At 51.7% G+C, this 20,153-nt stretch overlaps 1 protein-coding gene across 1 annotated transcript in view; it reads right to left on the bottom strand.

Moving 5' to 3' along the window:
- TUBGCP6 (tubulin, gamma complex associated protein 6) overlaps positions 1-19,890 on the bottom strand; it is a 23,106-nt gene extending 3,216 nt beyond the window's left edge. Inside the window, exons 1-16 of the mRNA XM_008568945.1 lie at positions 19,150-19,890; positions 17,752-17,915; positions 14,612-14,822; positions 8,349-8,522; positions 7,051-7,172; positions 5,748-5,826; positions 5,480-5,589; positions 5,169-5,260; positions 4,928-5,067; positions 4,356-4,505; positions 3,464-3,545; positions 3,284-3,372; positions 3,091-3,206; positions 1,798-1,936; positions 1,363-1,437; positions 1-1,167 (exon numbers count right to left, since the gene is read on the bottom strand). The exon at positions 1-1,167 is cut by the window's left edge and continues 757 nt beyond it. Coding sequence (XP_008567167.1) covers positions 1-1,167; positions 1,363-1,437; positions 1,798-1,936; positions 3,091-3,206; positions 3,284-3,372; positions 3,464-3,545; positions 4,356-4,505; positions 4,928-5,067; positions 5,169-5,260; positions 5,480-5,589; positions 5,748-5,826; positions 7,051-7,172; positions 8,349-8,522; positions 14,612-14,822; positions 17,752-17,915; positions 19,150-19,890 — 3,651 coding nt within the window. The remainder of the gene's footprint in view (positions 1,168-1,362; positions 1,438-1,797; positions 1,937-3,090; positions 3,207-3,283; positions 3,373-3,463; positions 3,546-4,355; positions 4,506-4,927; positions 5,068-5,168; positions 5,261-5,479; positions 5,590-5,747; positions 5,827-7,050; positions 7,173-8,348; positions 8,523-14,611; positions 14,823-17,751; positions 17,916-19,149) is intronic.
- Positions 19,891-20,153: the final 263 nt, after the last annotated feature.

Here is a 20,153-nt window from a genome sequence, read left to right as displayed (position 1 = left end):
GTCTGACGCATGTCCGTGGATGTTCCCGCGTGGCCGCAAGGGAGCCACGTCTGACACATTCTCCCCAACCCTGATGCTGGCATCTGAGACATGTCCATGGACGTTCCACCGTGGCCGAGAGGGAGGCACGTCTGACACATTCTCCCCAACCCTGATGCTGGCGTCTGACACATGTCCATGGATGTTCCACCGTGGCCGAGAGGGAGCCACGTCTGACACGTTCTCCCCAACCCTGATGCTAGCGTCTGACACGTGTCCATGGATGTTCCACCGTGGCCGAGAGGGAGCCACGTCTGACACATTCTCCCCAACCCTGATGCTGGCGTCTGACACATGTCCATGGACGTTCCACCGTGGCCGAGAGGGAGCCACGTCTGACATGTTCTCCCCAACCCTGATGCTGGCGTCTGACACGTGTCCATGGATGTTCCACCGTGGCCGAGAGGGAGCCACGTCTGACACATTCTCCCCAACCCTGATACTGGCATCTGAGACGTGTCCATGGACATTCCACCGTGGCCAAGAGGGAGCCGTGCCAGAAGCATAGCCCCCTGTGGGAACACTACCTTCTGACACATGCTCAAGGAGCTGTTCCAAGGGCTGGCTGCTTCCCTCCTCCTGAGTGACATGCCTGAGTGGGTGTGGGTGAGGCAGAGCTACCTGTGTGTCAGCGATACATGCATCCAGCTTCACATGAGTGTCACCCCACAGCTGCTGCCCCTTGCTGCCCTCTAAAGCCTGGAGCGGCCCTGGTGAAAGTAAGGCAGGCACTGCTGGCCTCAGGATGGTACTAAAATCGTACTCCTGCAGACTAGAGTCCTGTGTGCTGGCTGCAGCGGATGTCTCCCCAGGGGCCGAGGGGGGTAGGTCTGAGCTGATGGACTGCAGCGCCTCCTCCAGGAGAGGGGCCACGCTGGTCTGCACAGGCTGCTCAGTCCCCGGGCCTCTAGGCAGGAAGTCTACAATACTGAGGCCAGCAGAGAACAACCTAGCCCCCTGCACCTGCTGGGGCTCTGAGCTGCCAGCCCCTACTGGTGGGGACTCCAGGGGCTGTGGAATTGTCATGCTGGGCCTGCTTAGGCAATCCCAGGCAGCCAAGTGCTGCTCTGCGGGTCCAGAATCACAGCCTTGGCCTCCTTCTTGGTGCTTGGGGCCCAGAGACATGACCTGAAATACAAGTGAACACGGTACCCAGTCTAGTCTCGTTTCCCTCCAGCCATCTAACCCTGTTCCCCAAGTTCAGCTCTGCAACCGTGACCAACGCTCATCAAATACTGAGGTCTAGGGGGATAAGGCCAGGCTCAGTACACCAAGCTCAGAGCCCCACACTAGGGCACCCTGGACCCTGCCCCGGCCCCTCACCTGGGAGTGCACACTCGGGAGGATGTCCAGCAGCTCCTGGGGCTTGTGAACCTTGGACATGTCTTTCAGCATCCCCTGAAATTCAAGCCAGCAGGTCAAGAGACAGCAGAGCTGCTGCCCAGCCCAGCGCAGCCTCCACACAGCAGCCCTGCCCCACCACACGGGGCGACAGCCCCTGCCACCCACAACTGCCAGACACACTAAATGACAGGTTTGTGCTGGGCTGGCTGGGAGCCAGGGTCCACAGCAAGTGCTATCTGCATCACGATCTGCATCTCTGAAACTCAGTGGCACAAAGAGGCAACACAGCCCCCGCTGAAAACTGAGAACTACCATCCCTCTCCCATAAAGCCCACAGGTCTGTGTACAATTTCAGGGTATACAGAGACGATCAAAGCCCAGGGCAAGAGCCACCACCTAAAACTGCTGCCACACCTCAATGCGTTTCTGATCTTCTAAGAGGAAACAAAGCCGTGCACTTTCCAGTCGGTGCCTCTGGATTCTCCACAGCGCCTTTTGCTCCCGACGAGCTGCCTCTGCAGACAACTTGCTGTAATGGTCAACCAGCGCCTGCCTGAAGCCACACCCAAAGGGGACACAGTCACTCCACACTGTCCAATGGGCGACCCTTGGGCTGGGAGCATTCTCCACAGCAGAAGACCCCAGTAGGTGCCTTCCCCAGACCTCTGCCCTGCACCTCCCCGTCAGCACCTACAGGGTCTAACAGGCGGGTCTTTCCGTGCACTAGACTGGCAGTTCCTGGCAGGTAGGTGCTCTACTGGGGCTTAGCAAACGTCTGTTGGCTGAGACCCTACATAGGCTGAAGTACAGGGATGAACAAGGAGCTGAGGCCCAGCCTCTCTGGGAATCAAGGCCTGGCTTTCTGGGCTACACAGTGGGCACCTTACCATGTCACAGGGGCAAACCCCAGAGAGCTGAAGACTGATGCGAAAAGTACGTGTAAAACCAGCACGAACATTTCACTTGCTCAATTCAAAGTGTGCGTGGCCTATCACTCCCGGCGATTCTGAGCCTCTCACCAGCAGTGCACACACCTGGATTGGCCATCTCAAACTTGGCTGCCACAGGCCAGGAACATGGCCCCTATGCCTCATTTTCTCCATATGTAAACAGGAGAACATCCACTAACATGCATGCATAACACATGCACAGATGCACACACACACACAAATGCACACAAAGGCACATCCCTTGCTGGCTCTGCAAACAGTATGTAAGGTTGGGACAACTGAGTAGGAAGTGGCCAACCTCTGCCACCAAGGACTTTTTGCTAAATGCTGAACAGCCCCTTCAAGGCTCCAGCTCTGCTCCCAGCTTATGGGACAAGTTGACAACACCGTGAGGGGACACTCAGACCCTGTGCTGGACAAATGCCCCATCTCCGTTCAGCCTACAGCAGGTTTAACACTAACCGGGAGCTATTTAAAATCGAGATAAATAAACAAAGAGGTCACCAGGGTGTGGACCTTGCCCAGATCCCCGTCCATGCGATCCAACCATAAGAAAACATTCCAGAACAGCCAAAGATGTCTGGCTATGGGAAAATGGCCACAATCACTGAATTCAGGTGGGCTTTCTGGATTCAGTATACTAGTCTCTGTATGCATTAAAGCTTCCAAAATAGAAAGATAACTATCGCTAAGATTAAGCCCGCGCTGTACACGAGGCCCTGCTGAGCGCTGCAGGCTGGAGCACCGGCCGCCCCACCTCGCCTTCCTCTCCAGCTCCTCCTCTAGTGCCTTCAGCCTCTTCTCCCTGTCGCGGAGCTCACGGGCGTAGCTGAAGTCGTCATCCAGATCCTCCTGTCTGGCCGCCAGGCGCCGCTGCACAACACACACTGCCATGTTCCTTTCACAAGGACCACACGGGCCTGAACCCTAAAGGGGCTGGGACCACCCACCTCCTGGTCCTTCACAAACTGCTCTTTCAGCCTCTGGAACTGCTCCCGCTTCCGAGCATCTAAGGCCATCTGTTCCGACATCTGCCGGTCTACATGGACACAGTGAGGGGCACACAGTGTCGAGGAGCCCCCTGCAGGGGCCCCCACAACTGCACAGGGAGGACTTGGGGCCACGCTTACCACTCAACGCACTCAGCACCCTGGACGCCGCTTCCCGGGCATGGACAATTAATTCTTGTTTTGCAATTTCCATCCGCAATTCCTGAAATCAGTAAACAAAGCATCTTAATTCTCTGTCCTCTCACCTGGGATGGCCACCCAGAACACCCTGCGCAGACTCAGGGTAGGCAGGTGTGATGCACAACCCAAGCCTGCAAGGACCACACCTGGCTGGATGGCCAGACACTTCCAGGTCTGCGCAGTGACAGGGCAGGCTCCAGGCAAGTGACTGGAGTTGATGTGCTCTCACAGACACACTTGGGGCCAAGGCCCCTAGGCTGTGTGTGCCCACCAGGGAGGGACCAAGGGGTCTCAGAGAGGGGCTTCCCACTTGGCTCGAGTCTGCCCCTGCCCACCAGGCACCAAGCCGGGAAGGGCTTTCCTGGGAACAGCACTGACTCCACCACTGGTGCCCTCCCTGAGGGCACAGAAGATTCACAGCCTCAGTCCCAGACACACCCACCCCCCCTGAGCAGGAGGGCGCTTGCAGAGGCCACCTGAGTGCAGCAACTTTGAGCCCTGCTGCCCTGAGGCTCCAGGACTGGGTCTGTCCATAGCCAGCAGCCTTCACCATCAGCTTCAGTGGAGCTGCCCACGTCAGCAGAGCATGGGGTGCGGGCTGAACCACCCAGACCCAAGAAAAGAGGACAGAACCCCTGCATGGGCATCTGAATCTGCCTTGGCACATGGCCCAGCACTACCAGCATCCCCACCCAGACACACCTCTAGGACAGAGGACAGCAGAAGGGAGCCTCCCATCTTGCATGTCCCACATCCAGCACCCCTCCCCCATTAGCCCAAGACCCCAGGAGGGAGGTGCAAAGAAAGCCCTTGAGGCCTGTAGTGCCCGCACCTTCTCCTCCTTGCTGATGGAGCTGTGGCGGGCCACCCGCTCCATGCGCCCGACATACACAGCGCAGTCCTTCTCAATCTCCTTCAACTCCTCAAGGGAGAAGATCACCGAGATCCGAGGGACGGGGATGTCAGACCAGCAGAGGTAGTGCTGCCAGAGGGAGAGTGCGGTGAGCACAGGCAGAAGCCTGACAGGGGACCCCAGAGGGAATCCCAGGGGGGCTGGGTGACACGAGGGCCCAGGCACAGCTCTGCTTCTGAGTGTTCAGCGATGCATGTGGATGATCAAATGCTTTTTTTTCTCAGAAATGGTTCACTCCTAAACTGGGGCAGCAACACCCTCAGTGGCTTCCAGAAGGGAAACATCAGAGACAGGCCCAGCCGAGACAGACATCAGACTCCCACAGATGGCCTCTCAGATCCTCAATCCCCCGTGCTTGGAGAAGTGGTGCTACCAACAAGCCAGCACCTACCAGCGCTGCAGATGCCATCCTGGATGGTCCAGCCCCCACAGTACCCTCCCCTCCCCATGCACACGCCCTCGCCCAGCTGTGCAGGTGGGACCCTGCTCACCCGGGGGCAGCAGAGCTTCAGCAGGTTGATGGTCTTCCCACAGACATACACGTCGTGGGCAATGTGCTTCAGGAACACAGGGACACAGTCTTCCACCTCTTTGGAAATGAGCACATAGCCATGGGTCCAGTAAAACTTATCTAAACATGCAACAGGACACACAGTGGCCTGCACCCAACGATGGCCCTGATCCCAGGCCCATAGGCGTGGAGGCCCCACCCGGTAACCAACTGCCACCTACCTCTGAAGCCAAGGTACTCCTGATTCACCTGGATCATGAACTCACCATAAACGTCTCTGAAGACCCCGCTGTACACCCAGTCGTGGATGAACCTGCCACAGGCAGAGGCCAGCAGTGAAGCGGGCATGGCCAGTGGTGGGAACAGGGCCTTGTGCCCAGCACAGCCACAGTGTGAGTCCACCCGTCCTGCCCTCTCTCTTGTGTGTGGCCCAACCCCTGCACTCAGCAGGTCTCTGATGAGGATACTCAAATGTCTGCTTGGTCTGAGTGTGGGCCCCCCACCCGTGTTTGGGTGCCCAGGCCTGCCCCACCGTGTGTAGGGCTCGCAGCTGGTCTTCAGCAAGGACAGCAGCACAGGGTAGTGCTCATTGCTGCAGTTACCCAGCGCCTCCTGGTAGAGGTAGGACAGCAGCTTGACTCCCTGCAGAAGGCACGGGGGGTGGCTCAGCACACCCAGCAGTCACACCAGATGGGCAGCCCTGCCCAGCTCAGCAGCAGCCCTGAAGGGGCCATGCCCAGCCATCCCACCCATTCCCTGGAGCTGGCCAGGCCATCGCACTTGTCAGACAAAAAACTCACAGTGGGGAATGCAGCCCTGGGCCCTCCTCCGCCAGTCCCCGGGAGCACAGCACCAACGCCACAGAGCTCTGCCAGGTACCTAGACCCAGAGGCCAATCAGACCAGGTGAACAAAATCTCTACATATTCTCATGCTCCCTGAAGGGACTGACCCACCCAGGCTTTAAAAACCACTTGCAGGGGCCGGCTCGTGGCTCACTAGGGAGAGTGCGGTGCTGATAACACCAAGGCCACGGGTTCAGATCCCATATAGGGATGGCCAGTTGGCTCACTGGGTGAGCGTGGTGCTAACCACACCAAGTCAAGGGTTAAGATCCCCTTACCGGTCGTCTTTTTAAAAACTAAAAATAAAAAAAATAAAAACCACTTGCAGGGGCCGGCTCGTGGCTCACTAGGGAGAGTGCGGTGCTGATAACACCAAGGCCACGGGTTCAGATCCCATATAGGGATGGCCAGTTGGCTCACTGGGTGAGCGTGGTGCTAACCACACCAAGTCAAGGGTTAAGATCCCCTTACCGGTCATCTTTTTAAAAACTAAAAATAAAAAAAATAAAAACCACTTGCAACCCAGCAACCCAGATCTGAACTTCCTTCCAGACCCCTGCCCAACCCTGTGCCCATGCTGTCCACCAGACACCAGTGACACACCCACCCCCGACATATGACTTACCTTCCCACCTCCTTCCCAGGCTCTGGCCAAGACTCAGAATCACCCCGAGTCTACAGCCCCCATGCCCCACACCTGCGGCTCTACCTGAGACCCCCTCCGGCCCCCCAGTGCCTCACCCAGGTCACCACCTGCTCTGGCCGGGATGACCGACTGCCAAGCCTCCTCTCAGGTGCCCTCACCCTCTCCACCCCACCACAGTCTGTGCTCCACACGGTATCCATCAGAACCCGCCCCCCAGCACCCTCCCTCCCCACTGCAGCGGGTCCCCTTGGGGCCTCCACGCTGGCTGCTCCTCTGCCTGGAAGGTCTCCCACAGGCAGCTGTCGCCCCGCACTCTCCCTTCTCTGGGTGGTACCTGCCAACATTTGGCCTGGTTGTTTACTGACTGGCTCGAAAGTGCCAGAGGCCACATCCACAGTGATGCCGTGTAGGCAGGAGCCCCAGGCCTGGACAGGAATGGCGTGCGGCAACACCAGTGCCTGCTGAGCTGGGCCAGGCAGGAGCCGTCCAGTCATCTCCTGGGGGCTGCTCTCATGGGCCCTCCTTCCCAGGAAGCAGAGCTGGCCCTCTACCCAGCAGGCCCCACGCCCACTCCCCTGAAGCACCCCAACTCGGCCACCACACTGAGGCTTACCTGAGCTGCCGCCCAAGCTTCTTGAAGAGAAAGCCAATGGAGAGGAGGCTCAGCGTGGGTGGAGTGGAGAGAACGCAGGCACGGTAATACTGCAGGTACCTCCTCAGGCCACTGGTGAAGGCCTGTGGGTGGGGGACGCGGTCAAGAGCTCAGGACTGGAAGGCACACTGGTGCTGGGGAAAAGGGCTTTGCCAACCTCGGGCTCCATTTTCTAAGCAACAGGCATTTGTAGGTTAAGCCCAGCCATCCTCTACCCAGCCAGAAGCGAGGACCCTCCACAGGAAGCCACAGGCCCACCACAAGCCCATGCTTGCAGCCAAGATCAGCTGCACCAGAGAAACTGGCATCTGGGGTCCTGGGGGGCAGCAGGCTGGGTACAGAGATGCTAACCCTGAGGGTTTCTGGCTGCTCGGACCACAGCAGATTTGTGGCCTACACCGCAGCAGCCTGGCCCCACAGGTCATGCCAAGAAAGGAACATGCATCAAACCTTAGTCCACCAGCCCTAGGGACCATCTGCCTTGACCTGTCCCACACATGCCAACAACCACGAACCACAGTTCCACCTTCCACAGTTTCCCCTCTGCCTGCCCTGGAACCCACTCTGATCTGTGCTCCACCATCTCCAGCCTTCGGGTCACCCTCGGGGCCTCCGCGCTGGCTGCTCCTCTGCCTCGAAGGTGTCCTCCACACAGCACCCACTTCCCAGCCTACACTAAGACTTAAACCTCGTTATATCACCCCTGCCCCAACAACCTGGCCACGGCACCGATGCTCAAAGGACCCCACACAGCCCAGCTCCTTCCAGGGCCCAGGGCCCTCTGCCCAACTCCCTGATGCACTCCTCTCAGTCCGCCCAAAGCACGCAGATGGTCTGCAGGCCTGTCCGCTCCCACTCAGACCGCACCTGCCATCCTGTGGGATCCCACCCAGCCAGCTGCAAGTCTCTCGAGGAACACTGATTCCCAGAGCCAGACTTGGCTCGGAGCCCCAGGAACTTCGACTCACCTCTGCCTCTACCTGCCTCGCTGTCCCCACCACCTGGCCCTGCCCTTGGCCACACCTGCCTCCCACTATCCCGTTGCCCAAACACATCTGTCCCAGGTTTCCAGTGGAACGACGGGTGAGGTAAAACAATCAATGGTCACCCCATCCCTGAAGAGTCATTGCTGGGTTTTAGATGCTGCCGAGGAAACAACTCAGACTCAGTGGTCGTGGAGTAGGACCTCCGAGAGTCTTTTTTCCAGACTGTGTGAAGGTCCACCATGACCACCATGACCGTGAGGCCATGGGCCATACCTGGAACACGAGGCCCTTGCTGTAGGAGGACTCCAGGACAGGCTGCAGAGAGAAGTGACTCAGGCGCATGTAGCAGGTCCCATATTCGGCCACCTCGGAAAGGAGGCTGCTGATGCTCTCAGGAGACGCTCCTGACACGTGGACACCCCGCTTCACCACAAAAGCCTGAGCTGGCTGGACAGGGCAGAGGAGAGGGGTCACAGAGGCCAGGCACCAAACCCCCATGTGGTGCCGTCTCCTTCCCCCATGCACCCAACCAGAGTGCACCCAAGACCAGGCACACGAACAGGAAGTCCCAGAAACAAAAAGCAAATGCCCAACAGCACACCTCAAACTATCCCACCCCTAGTGATAAAAACATACAAACCGGAACAACATATAATTTTTCACTGACAGCACTGAAAAATACATGTTCAACACGCCAACTGCGGAAAAGGGTTAAGAAAAAGGGGCACCTTCCACACAACACGCACAGCCTTCTTGGGGGCAGAAACCTTAAAAACGTGTTGCCATCAGATCTATCATTTGATTCCTAGGGATGGGCCAAATAATGGAAGATGTGCACAGTACTTGTCACAGCATGTTCCCGCAACTGTTTATAACTGCAGAGAATGGAAACAACCCAAGGGCTCATTACAGCCAAAACTGGGATGTGCAAAAGCAGTGCTAAGAGGCAGAGTCAGAGCTGTAAATGCCCACGGTGGAAGAGAAGAGCTCAAATCAATACCGCACCACACGCCTGAGTATAAGAAGATGAGCGCTAAACCCAAAACTATCCGAAGGAAAGAATCAATAAAGACTAGAACAGAGATAAAACAGAGAGAATCAACTAAACCAGAAGCTGTTGCTCTGAAAAGATCAAAATTGACAAATCTAGCTAGAATGATTAAGAAAAAAGAAAACCATGAAAAAAGAAAAGATTCAAATTACTATAATCAGAAATGAAAGTGGGGACATCACTACCAATTTTATAGAAATAAAAAACATTATAAGAAAATATCAGGAACAACTGTATGCCCACAAATTAGATAACCTAGTCGAAATGGACAAATGCCTACAAACATTTAAAGTAGCAAAACTGACTCAAGAATAGAAAAATCTAAATAAACCTATAACAAGTAAGGAGATGGAACCGGTAATCAAAACCTCCCAACAGGTTAAGATAGTAAATTTTATGTTATATATATTTTACCACAGTTTAAGAAAAAATAACAACAAAAAAATCTCCCAGCAAAGAAAAGGCCAGGACCAGATGGCTTCACTCAACATCTGAAGAACTAAATGTCCCCATACCAGCCAGCCACAAAAAACAAAAACAAAAACAAAAACTGAATGCTTGGTGAATTCTACAAAACGTTTAAAGAACACCTATACCTCCAAAACTACAGGCCAATAGCCTTATGAATACAGACGTAAAACTTCAATCAAATACTAACAAACCTCATTCAGCAGAATGTTGAAAGGTCATACACCACTATGTACCCTTATCATTTTATGTAGCCTCAGCATCAATTCTGAATACAGGTTTAACTTTTCAGAAGCAGGGCTCAGTCACCTCCTCCCAGTTCCTCAATGTGATCAATCCAGAAGCTGCCTGACACCACTGCCTCCTGGTGACCACCTCCCCATGGGACAGCCTGGCTCCACTAACCCCCACACCCCACCTGGACTATGCAGATACACCACAGTGACCATCTCTCAGTAATAGCACAACCTCACAGACTCGTGCCTGCCTGCTCTAAACCCACCAGTTAGAGCTCCCCATGGGAAACCTGTTTGGATAATGCCCTGGACACCAATAAAGGCATTGGTCCATTGTCCCCCCTCTCTCCCTCTCCATGTGCTCCCTGACCTCCGTGTGTGACAAAATTTTTATTTCCATTTTGTGTCTCTCCTAATCATTGAAGGGGTGCTAAATTAAAACACATCTTAAAGATCTTAAATTAAAACACACAACCAAGTGGGTTTTATTCCAGGAATAAAAGGGTGGCTCAACATTAAAAAAAAAAAAAAAAAAAAATCAATAAATGTAATACACCATCTTAACAGAATAAAAGAAAAAACAAAACAAAACAAAATACATGATCATCTCAATTGATGCAGAAAAAGCATTTAACAAAATCCAACATGGTTTTTCTAAGAAAACTCAAAATAAACTAGGACTATAAGGAATTTCCACAACACGATAAAGGATATATGTGAAAGACCCACAAAGAATATTATACTCATTGGTGAATTACTAAAAGCACTTCCTTTAAGATCAGAAACAAGACAAGAATGCCCACTTTTGCCACTTCTGTTCAATATAGTACTGGAAATCCTACCCAGAGCTATAAGAGAAAAAGAAATAAAAGGTATGTAAATTGCAAAGGAAGAAGTAAAATCACCTGTCTGCAGATGACATGGTCTTATACACAGAAAACTCTAAAGAATCCATTACAAATTTTTCAGGACAAATAAATTCAGCAGAGCTGCAGGCTACAAAATCAATACATGAAAAGTCTGCTGCATTTCTGTACACTAGCAATGAAAAATCTAAAAACAGGATAACAATTCCATTTACAATAGCAATAAAAGAATAAAACACAGTTGACCCTTGAACATGCAGGTTTGAAATGTGCAGGTCCATTTATACGCATATATTTTCCAACTGTGGATCAAAAATACAATCTCTGCAAGATGCAGGCCTGGATTTACATAGGGCCGACTTTTCATATACACAGATTCCTCAGAGTCAACTACAGGACTTGAGTAAGCATGGATTTTTGTGTACATGGGGCTGGGGGAGGGGGTCAGAGGGAGGGTGTCCTAGAACCAATTCCCCAAGGATACCAAGGATGACTATTCTTAGGAATAAATTTAACAAAGGACAAGAAAAACTTGTACATTGGAAACTACAAAACATTGCTGAAAGAAATTGATGATCTAAATAAATAGATTTCCGGGCCGGCCCGGTGGCGCACTGCTACAGTGCGCTGCTTGGGAGTGCGGCAGCGCTCCCGCCGAGGGTTCGGATCCCACATACAGACCGGTTCCCGCTCACTGGCTGAGCGAGGTGCGGGAGCAACACCGAGGGTTGCAATCCCGTTGCCGGTCCCGGTCCGGTACGGGCGCAACACTGAGGGTTGCGATCCGTTGCCGGTCACGAAAAAAGACAAAAAGGAAATAAATAAATAAATAAATAAATAAATAAATAGATTTCCCATGTTCGTGGACTGGAAGACGTACTATTGGAAAGATAACAATGATACTCAAAGCGATCTAAAAATTCAATGCAATCTTTATCAAAATCCCGATGACATATTTTTGCAGAAACAGAAAAACCTATCCTAAAATTCATATGGAATCTCAAGGGACCCCAAATAGCCACAACAATGTTGAAAAAGAACTAAGTTGGAGCATTCACACTTCCCCAGTTCAAAACTTACTACAAAGCTACTGTCATCAAAACATTCTGGTACTGCTGTAAGGACAGACATGTAGAGCAATGGAACAAAATAAAGAGTCTAGAAATAAATCCTCACATATATGGTCAATTGATTTTCAACAAGGGTGCTAAGACCATTCAATGGAAAAGGGTAGTCCTTTCAAAAAATGGTGCTGGGAAAACTGGATGTCCACATGGAAAAGAATGAAGCTGGACACTTACTTTACATCATATGCAAAAATTCAACCAAAACGAATCAAATACCTAAATTTAAAAGCTAAAACTAGGGCCGGCCCGGTGGCGCACTGGAGAGTGCGCCGCTTGGGAGTGCAGCGGCGCTCCCGCCGAGGGTTCGGATCCCATGTGGAGACTGGTTCCCGCTCACTGGCTGAGCGCGGTGCGGGCGCAGCGCCGAGGGTTGCGATCCCGTTATCGGTCAGTAAAAAAAGACAAAAAGGAAAAAGAAAAAAAAGCTAAAACTATAAAACTCTTAGACGAAAACGTAACAGCAAATCTTTTACAACCTTGAATTTGGCAATGATTTCTTGGATATGACACCAAAGGCACAGGAAACAAAAGAAAAATAGACAAATTGGACTACATGAAAAAAATGTATTCATCAAAAGACACTATCAGAGTAAATAGGCAACTCACAGAATGGGAGAAAATATTTGCAAATCATATATCTGACAGGTGATTAAGATCCAGAATACATAGAGAACTCTTAAAACTCATTAACAACAAAAAACCCAATTTGAAAATGGGCAAAGAAAAAAAAATAGGCACAGGACTTGAATAGACGTGTCTCCAAAGAAGATATACAAATGGCCAAAAAACACATAAAAATATGCTCAACATCAGTAATCATTAGAGAAATGCAAATCAAAACCACAACCAGACAACATTTCACAACCATTAGGATGGCTATAATTTAAAAAATAAAGTGTTGGGCCGGCCCAGTGGCGCACTCGGTAGAGTGCGGTGCTTGGGAGTGTGGCGGTGCTCCCGCCGAGGGTTCGGATCCCATATAGAGACCGGTCCGCTCACTGGTTGAGCGCGGTGCGGGCACAACACCGAGGGTTGCAATCCCGTTGCTGGTCGCGGTGCGGGAGCGACACTGAGGTTTGCGATCCCGTTACCGGTCACGAAAAAAAACAAAAAGGAAAAAAAAAAAAAGTTATATAGAATTACCATATTGGGCAGAGCCCGTGGTGCACTTGGGAGAGTGCGGTGCTGGGAGCGCAGCAGCGCTCCCACCGCGGATTCAGATCCTATATAGGAATGACCAGTGCGCTCACTGGCTGAGCACAGTGTGGGTGGTCTCAAAAAAAAAAAAAAAAAAAGAATTACCATATGACTCAGCAATTCCACTTCTGGGTACATACTGAAAAGAATTGAAAACAGGGACTCAGATATTTCATGGCAGTATTATTCACAATAGCCAAAAGGTAGAAGCAACCCAAGTGTCCACTGACAGAGAATTAATGAACAAAATATGGCCTATACAATGGAATATTACATAGCATTAAAAGGAAGGAAATTCTGATACACGCTACATACACATGGATGAACCTTGAAAACATGTTGAGTGAAATAATCTAGACACAAAAGGACAAATAATGTATGATTCCATTTGTTTGAGGGATCTAGAATAGGCAAATTCATAGAGACAGAAAGTTAAATAGAGGTTACAGGGGCTGCGGAGAGGGGGGAATGGGGAGTTATTGTTTAATGGGTACAGAGTTTCAGTTTTACAAAATGAAAAGAGTTTTGGAGATAGATGGTGGTGGCACATTATGAATGTATTTAATACCAATAAACTATACACTTAAATATGGTTAAGATGGAAAATTTTATATTATACGTATTTTACTACAACAAAAAAAGAGGGAGGGGGTTCATTCCATACAGGAGGCTATTCCCACAACAGAACACCACGAAGCCATGAAAACAGTGCTCTAGAACAGGCGCCCTCAGCACTGGCACTGCCTGAGTGAGCATGTTTCTGGACCAACCTCAGGATGTGTTTCCAGTACACCCTCAAGTCTGAGAACAGCCACCATAAAAGAATGCTTAAGATACAGAGAGATACCCTTACACGAAAGAAAAAAGCTGCAGAGCAGAACTTCACTTTTCTAAATATATCCCTTCACTTCACGAGCACCCACCAAGAGGGTTGGGTAAACTGCAGCTCCTGCCCAGAACCAGTGAGCCCCACCCACTGGCCAGGAGATGTCCCTGCTTAAGTGTAGAGAGCAGCGGCAGAGTCACCCTATCACGCAATGTCTCTGGCAAGGCAGATGCTCCTAGAGGCCAAGCCCGTGCTCCTCCAAGCACAGGGAGGGATCAGAAGGCACCCGGACACTTCTCCAGGATGGGAGTGGAAATGGGGGCAGCTACACTTTCTACTGTTTTTCTGAGAGCAATGAACATCTTTCTTTTGTTCAGTTTTTAAAAGGACATCAATAAACTGACACTTAGGACCGGCCCGTGGTTCACTCAGGAGAGTGTGGTGCTGATAACACCAAGGCCACGTGTTTGGATCCCTATATAGGAATGGCTGGTTAGCTCACTTGGGAGAGCGTGCTGCTCACAACACCAAATCAAGGGTTAAGATCCCCTTACTGGTCATCTTTTAAAAAAAATAATAAATAAATAAACTGACACTTTTTAGAACTAAAATGGGATGACTATGGCTGTAATCATCTGCAGCCTGCCGAGCCAGCCCTTCCTGCCGCTCACTGCACTGGGCATCATTCTGCCTTGCAATGTGCTCCAAGAGAGCCTGGCAGATGGTGGCAGTCAACAGGCTGGTCCACAAGGGAGCACTCCTCACCTGGCAGAGAGAGAATGTAGCAGACACGACCCCAATCAGCACATTCAGCGCGTCCTTCACCAGCTCACACTCCTTCACCAGCATGGGCTGTGGGGCCTGCAAGAGGCCCCCGCTGAGCACCTGCAGCTCCCCTTGGCAGAGCCTGCAGAACCTGTCGAAGGCGTCCCTTCCTGCCTCGGTGAGGTAGGGCTCCTCTCTGTGGCCAGGGGGACTGTGAGGGAGACAGACAGAGGCAGTGAGCAGACAAGCACAGGTGTGCTTTCTCCCAGGAGTGGGTATGAACATGAGCAGACAGCAAGTCAAAGCCATGAACATCTAAAAACACAGCAAGGTGTGAACTGGCCCGCCACCCAGCCTTTTGGTCAGCACTGGCCAGGCTCCACACTAGCTGCAGTCAGTCCATCAGGACAGCTCTGTGCAGAAACATGCCCAGAGCACCTGCCTGGGGTCGAGGGAGCGACAGAGAGCACTCAACTCTGTACTCAAGATGCGACATATTCTCACATTAAAAACAAACATAAGGGGCCGGCCCGGTGGCGCACTGGATAGTGCGCCGCTTGGGAAGCGCGGTGGCGCTCCCGCCCGAGGGTTCGGATCCCACATACGGACCGGTTCCCGCTCACTGGCTGAGCGAGGCACGGGAGCAACACCAAGGGTTGCGATCCCGTTGCCGGTCCCCGGTCTGGTACAGGTGCAACACTGAGGGTTGCGATCCGTTGCCGGACACGGAAAAAGACAAAAAAAAAATAAATAAATAAATAAGGCTTGAATACCATGTTCACAGCAGCATTATTCACAACAGCCAAAAGGCAGAAGCAACCCAAGTATCCAACCAAGGATGAACGGATCAACAGACGTGGTGCATCCACACAACGTCATTTTATTCAGACTTAAAAACGAAGGAAATTCCGACAAACTCTGAAAGGGACCTTAGCCAGAGAACAGCCATCTTTGGGGTAACTAAGACCAAACAGAAAATTTCAGTTAACTCGGGAACTGATAATCACCAATTCCTTAAGGCTAGCAGAGGAATTGAGAAATTGACCATATGTCTAAAACTACCCGGGGATGAAATCATGTCCCAAAAGGACCCTTCTAAAAGCATTTATTTCTGGGCTGGCCTGTGGCTCACTCGGGAGAGCGTGGTGCTGATAACACCAAGGCCACAGGTTCGGATCCCTATATAAGGATGGCTGGTTGGCTCACTGGGTGAGCGTGGTGCTGACAACACCAAGTCAAGGGTTAAGATCGCCTTACCGGTCATCTTTTTAGAAAAAAAAAAACCATATTTCTGTTACACCGCCTTATGTTGAATTACTTTAGATGTTGTGCATCTACAATTAAGAATTGAAACTAAGTTTTCTTGTTTTTCTTACTTCCCTAATCAACTGTAAACAGAGGAAATCCAAGAGAGGGGCAAAGCACCCTAGCTAATTATTAATTCACCTTCTTGCTTAAAGGAGAATTGCATCCACATTAGTTACAGGTCTGAGTCAGGTATTTTTATGTTCCAGTGATGCTCGACTGAGGTTGCTGTCTTTGAGCTCTACCTAGGAGATAAGGACTCCAACCCTGAAATAACTTCAAAGGCTTGAAGTGACCAGTCCACCAACTGCAGACTCCATGATGCCAAAGCACCCAGTCCATCACAGGACCCTGACATCTGACACAGACCCTCTGTTGATCCTATGACCAGCCACCCCCTTTGCCAGCAGGACAAAACTCTTACCTCACCTTCCCACCTCTTCCCCTTTATAAACCCCAGAACAGGCATCAGAAGGAGGGATGATTTTAGCCTAGTCATCCCCCAGACGCTGGTTATTTGAATAAACCTTCCAATTCTTGCACCAACTTGGTGCAAACTTGGCAAGCAGAGCTTGTTGCAGGTTACAACACTTCACCATGGATGAACCTTGGGGACATTATACTGAGTAAAATAAGCCAGTCACCAAAGGATAAACACTGTATGATTCCAACTGTATCAGGTCCCTACGGTAGTAAGGATTCTAGAGACACATAGAATGGTGGTTGCCAGGGCCTGGGGGCAGGAGTGAATGGGGAGATCTTATCTGGGGAGGACAGAGTTTCAGCTTCCAAGATGAAAAGGCCTGCAGATTTGTTGCACAACAGCGTGAATGAACTTAGCACTACAGAACTTTATACTTTAAAAGGTTCAGATTTTAAATTCTATTATATATGTTTAACCACGGCCCCCTCAGACCCTCCTCCCCCCAAGAAGCATAAGGGATGGACACAGCAAAAATTCAACCATTTTTAAAACAAAACATGCAAGGTGGGGCTGGGGAAGAGTGGCTCTGGCGACATACAAGCTCCAAGGAATCTGCCTCCCGAGGGTGCTCTGCTTGGGGTTTACAAAATGATGCACGCCAGCACTATTCACACCCTCTGCCCACCACCACACATGGGTGACATCTTGGAAAGAGCCGGCCCTGGACTCATACCAGGGAACCACTGTGAGGCACTGCAGGCAGAGCAACGACAAGCTCTTATTTCTGTCTCTAGAACATTTGGGAAATGCATGTCCTCTTCCTGTTCTGGGAGTTTTCGAGAGATACCAGCACATTAAAGACCCTGAGAGGTCCTTAGTGCAGAGGCCTCCGAACCCACATGAGCCCAGGGAGTGAGTGGCCCTTCTGTCTGGGCAGCAAGCTACTAACACCAGTCAGGAAAGTTCTGGTATGCTATGAAGCGCCACTCCCAACTCTTCTAGAAGTGCAAACGACTCCTTCATCATTACCTTGTGCCCAAGCAGCATTTCCTCCTGGCACTGATCACACAGCCTGCCAGAATGCCCTCACACACCTCTACCTAGAAACCCTGGAAGTAAGGACGTTGTAACTCAGTTGCCCACTGACTGATCCAACTGGAAAATGTGATTTGCAGAGATTACTGGCACAGTGGGGACCTCCTTAAGGCTTGGAAATCCTTTCCCCTCTGCATCTCTCTTAACTCCCAGGACTCAGACAATTTTGTACACTAGTTTGACTGAAAATTCCAGGTTCCGAATCCCATCACAGCTGCTTCTAGAAACACTGTGTAGGCATGTCCACCGCATGCCCAAGACCATGCCCAGGGAGGGGGTGGGCAGTGCATTTAAAACCAAAGAAAGGCTCACACACCATCCAACTCGCTCCCAGCACCTCCGCTTGCTGGGCTCATAGGTGAGTGCGGCTTCCCACAGGTCCAGGTCCGGGGTCATGCTTGGTTCAGACTGGGAATCGGGAGTCAAATTGGATGCTGACTGAAATCCTTCATCTTCCCACTGATCCACACTCTGTGGGACCTAAAGACCACAGGAAAGAGTGAGCCCCACCTGTTCCTTTGTGTCTACATTTCATCCCAGTGTGATCAGAATGCCAGGAACTTTATCCACATACTCTCATTTACTCACTAGAGGGAAAGACCCAGCAGAATGTTTCTTCTACTTTCCTCAGGCACATAAATACTAGAACACAACGTTACCCCCCCTCAGTGAATCATTTAAGAAATTAAGCAAAATAATTCACTCAGGTTATCAAAGTTATATTTCACATAACAAGCAAGCCTCAACATAACTGACATTAAAACTTTTCATAAAACACCTCTGACCTAGAAATTCCATTTTGGAGAGCCAACATTAAAAACAAACAAACAGGGCCGGCCCGGTGGCGCACTCGGTAGAGTGCGGCGCTTGGGAGTGCAGCCGCTGAGGGTTCGGATCCCATATAGAGACCGGTCTGCTCGCTGGTTGAGCGCGGTGCGGGCGCGACACCGAGGGTTGCGATCCCGTTGCCGGTCGTGCGACACTGAGGGTTGCGATCCCGTTACGGGTCACGAAAAAAGACAAAAAAGGAAAAAAAAAAACTCCATACTAGACACAAAAAAATTTACATACACCAAGATGTTTGCTGTAGCATTATTATCATTATCATTATTATTTTTTTTTTGGTGGCTGGCTGGTACAGGGATCAAACCCTGGACCTTCGTGTCACTAGTGACAAGCTCTAATCAACTGAGCTAACCAGCCAGGCCCTAATTTAAATTTAAAAAGCAGCTCTGGAGAGCAGAAAAAAGTGACTTAATATGCTCCGTTAGGTAAAAGATGAAAAGCAGCATATGGCTTTGGCCTGCAGGTGGGCAGTGGCACCCTTGTTAGGATAGCGGATGCCAAGAAGCCCACTCCAGCAACCCACCTCATGTCAGCTCAGTCACCAGGTGACCTGGACTCCAGCTGTCCTACCTTTTACCAGATAAAAGGAAGGTCAAAAAATTATCTTCCGGGGCCGCCCGGTGGCGCACTCAGTGGAGTGCGGCGGCGCTCCCGCCGAGGGTTCGGATCCCACAGAGACCGGTCCGCTCACTGGTTGAGCGCGGTGTGGGCGCGACACCAAGGGGTGCGATACCATTGCCGGTCGCGGTGCGGGCGCGACACTGAGGGTTGCGATCCCGTTACCGGTCACGAAAAAAAGACAAAAAGGAAAAAAAAAATTATCTTCCAAACACCTAGAAAGATGAAAGTAGGTAGGCAAACACTATACCTTAATGACCAGTCCAGAGAGGTCTGCGCTGTCTGGCACTGGGGGCAGGTCCAGTCGGACATCCATGTCATAAGTGCGGCTGTGCACAAGGGCACCAAAGAGCGAGACCCGGGTGTCCCTCTCAAACCTGTCACCACAAGGGTCACCAAATGAGAAGAACCCGACAGTGGGCAAGCCGGTGCCTGGAGCAGCCTCCATCACCTGAAGCGCTTCCTGGATCACGTTGTGACACAAACACTCTTCTCTGGAGATCAGAGACCGAACGTCCATCTCAAACACGCTCAGGTCACAGCAGTCATAGCCGCTGTGCGGAACGTTCCTCCCCACGTGCTTGCTGTTAAGGAAGTAGTCCCGTTTTCGCGGCATGACTAAAGGGGGACCACTCCCCGCCAGCTGAACCAGGAGATCCAAAACTGACCCCACCTCCGCCAGCGGACAGCACGGGGCTGCCTCGAGCTCCTCCACAAGCTCCTCCAGACGGTCGGCCTGGGGGCCCAGGCCGCCCACTCTCAAGTCGAAGGACAGCATGAGGATCTTGTTCCTCACTGGGAGTCGTGGCAGGGAGGGCTGCCGCAGGTGAGCCTCATCTTGAAAGAGGTTTGTGAAGAGCGCGTTGTAGGCCGCCCTCTTGAGGCTCCGCTTGGCCCTCCTCCGGTTCACGCTGCGCTGGCCCGGGTGGGTCCTGGCGGCCGGCAGGAGGGCCTCGCACAGGTCATCGAACAGCTGGGTGATGCTGGCCATGCCCACGCCCTCTACGCCCTCTTCGCGCCCGGCCCCAGCGCGGGAACGCCTCGGCCGGCTTCCCTCCGCGCTCTGAAGGACAGGCCCGGCCGAGGCCTCCGTAACCTCAACCCCGGGTCTCGGAGCTCGTTTTTCTTACAAGAACGTCTACGGCTGGGAGAGGGTCCCGCCCGGGCCTCGCGGGCCAGGCAGGGCTGGGCAGGGTCCCCGGGGCTCGGCCGCACGCGCGCGAACTCCTTAGGGCTCACGGTGGGGAGCGCCCG

This window comes from Galeopterus variegatus, unplaced genomic scaffold (genome assembly GCF_000696425.1).
Source record: "Galeopterus variegatus unplaced genomic scaffold, G_variegatus-3.0.2 Scaffold454, whole genome shotgun sequence".
Lineage (NCBI taxonomy): Eukaryota > Metazoa > Chordata > Mammalia > Dermoptera > Cynocephalidae > Galeopterus > Galeopterus variegatus.
Note: the sequence above shows the minus strand (reverse complement) of the source record. Positions and strands in the feature narration are given on the sequence as shown.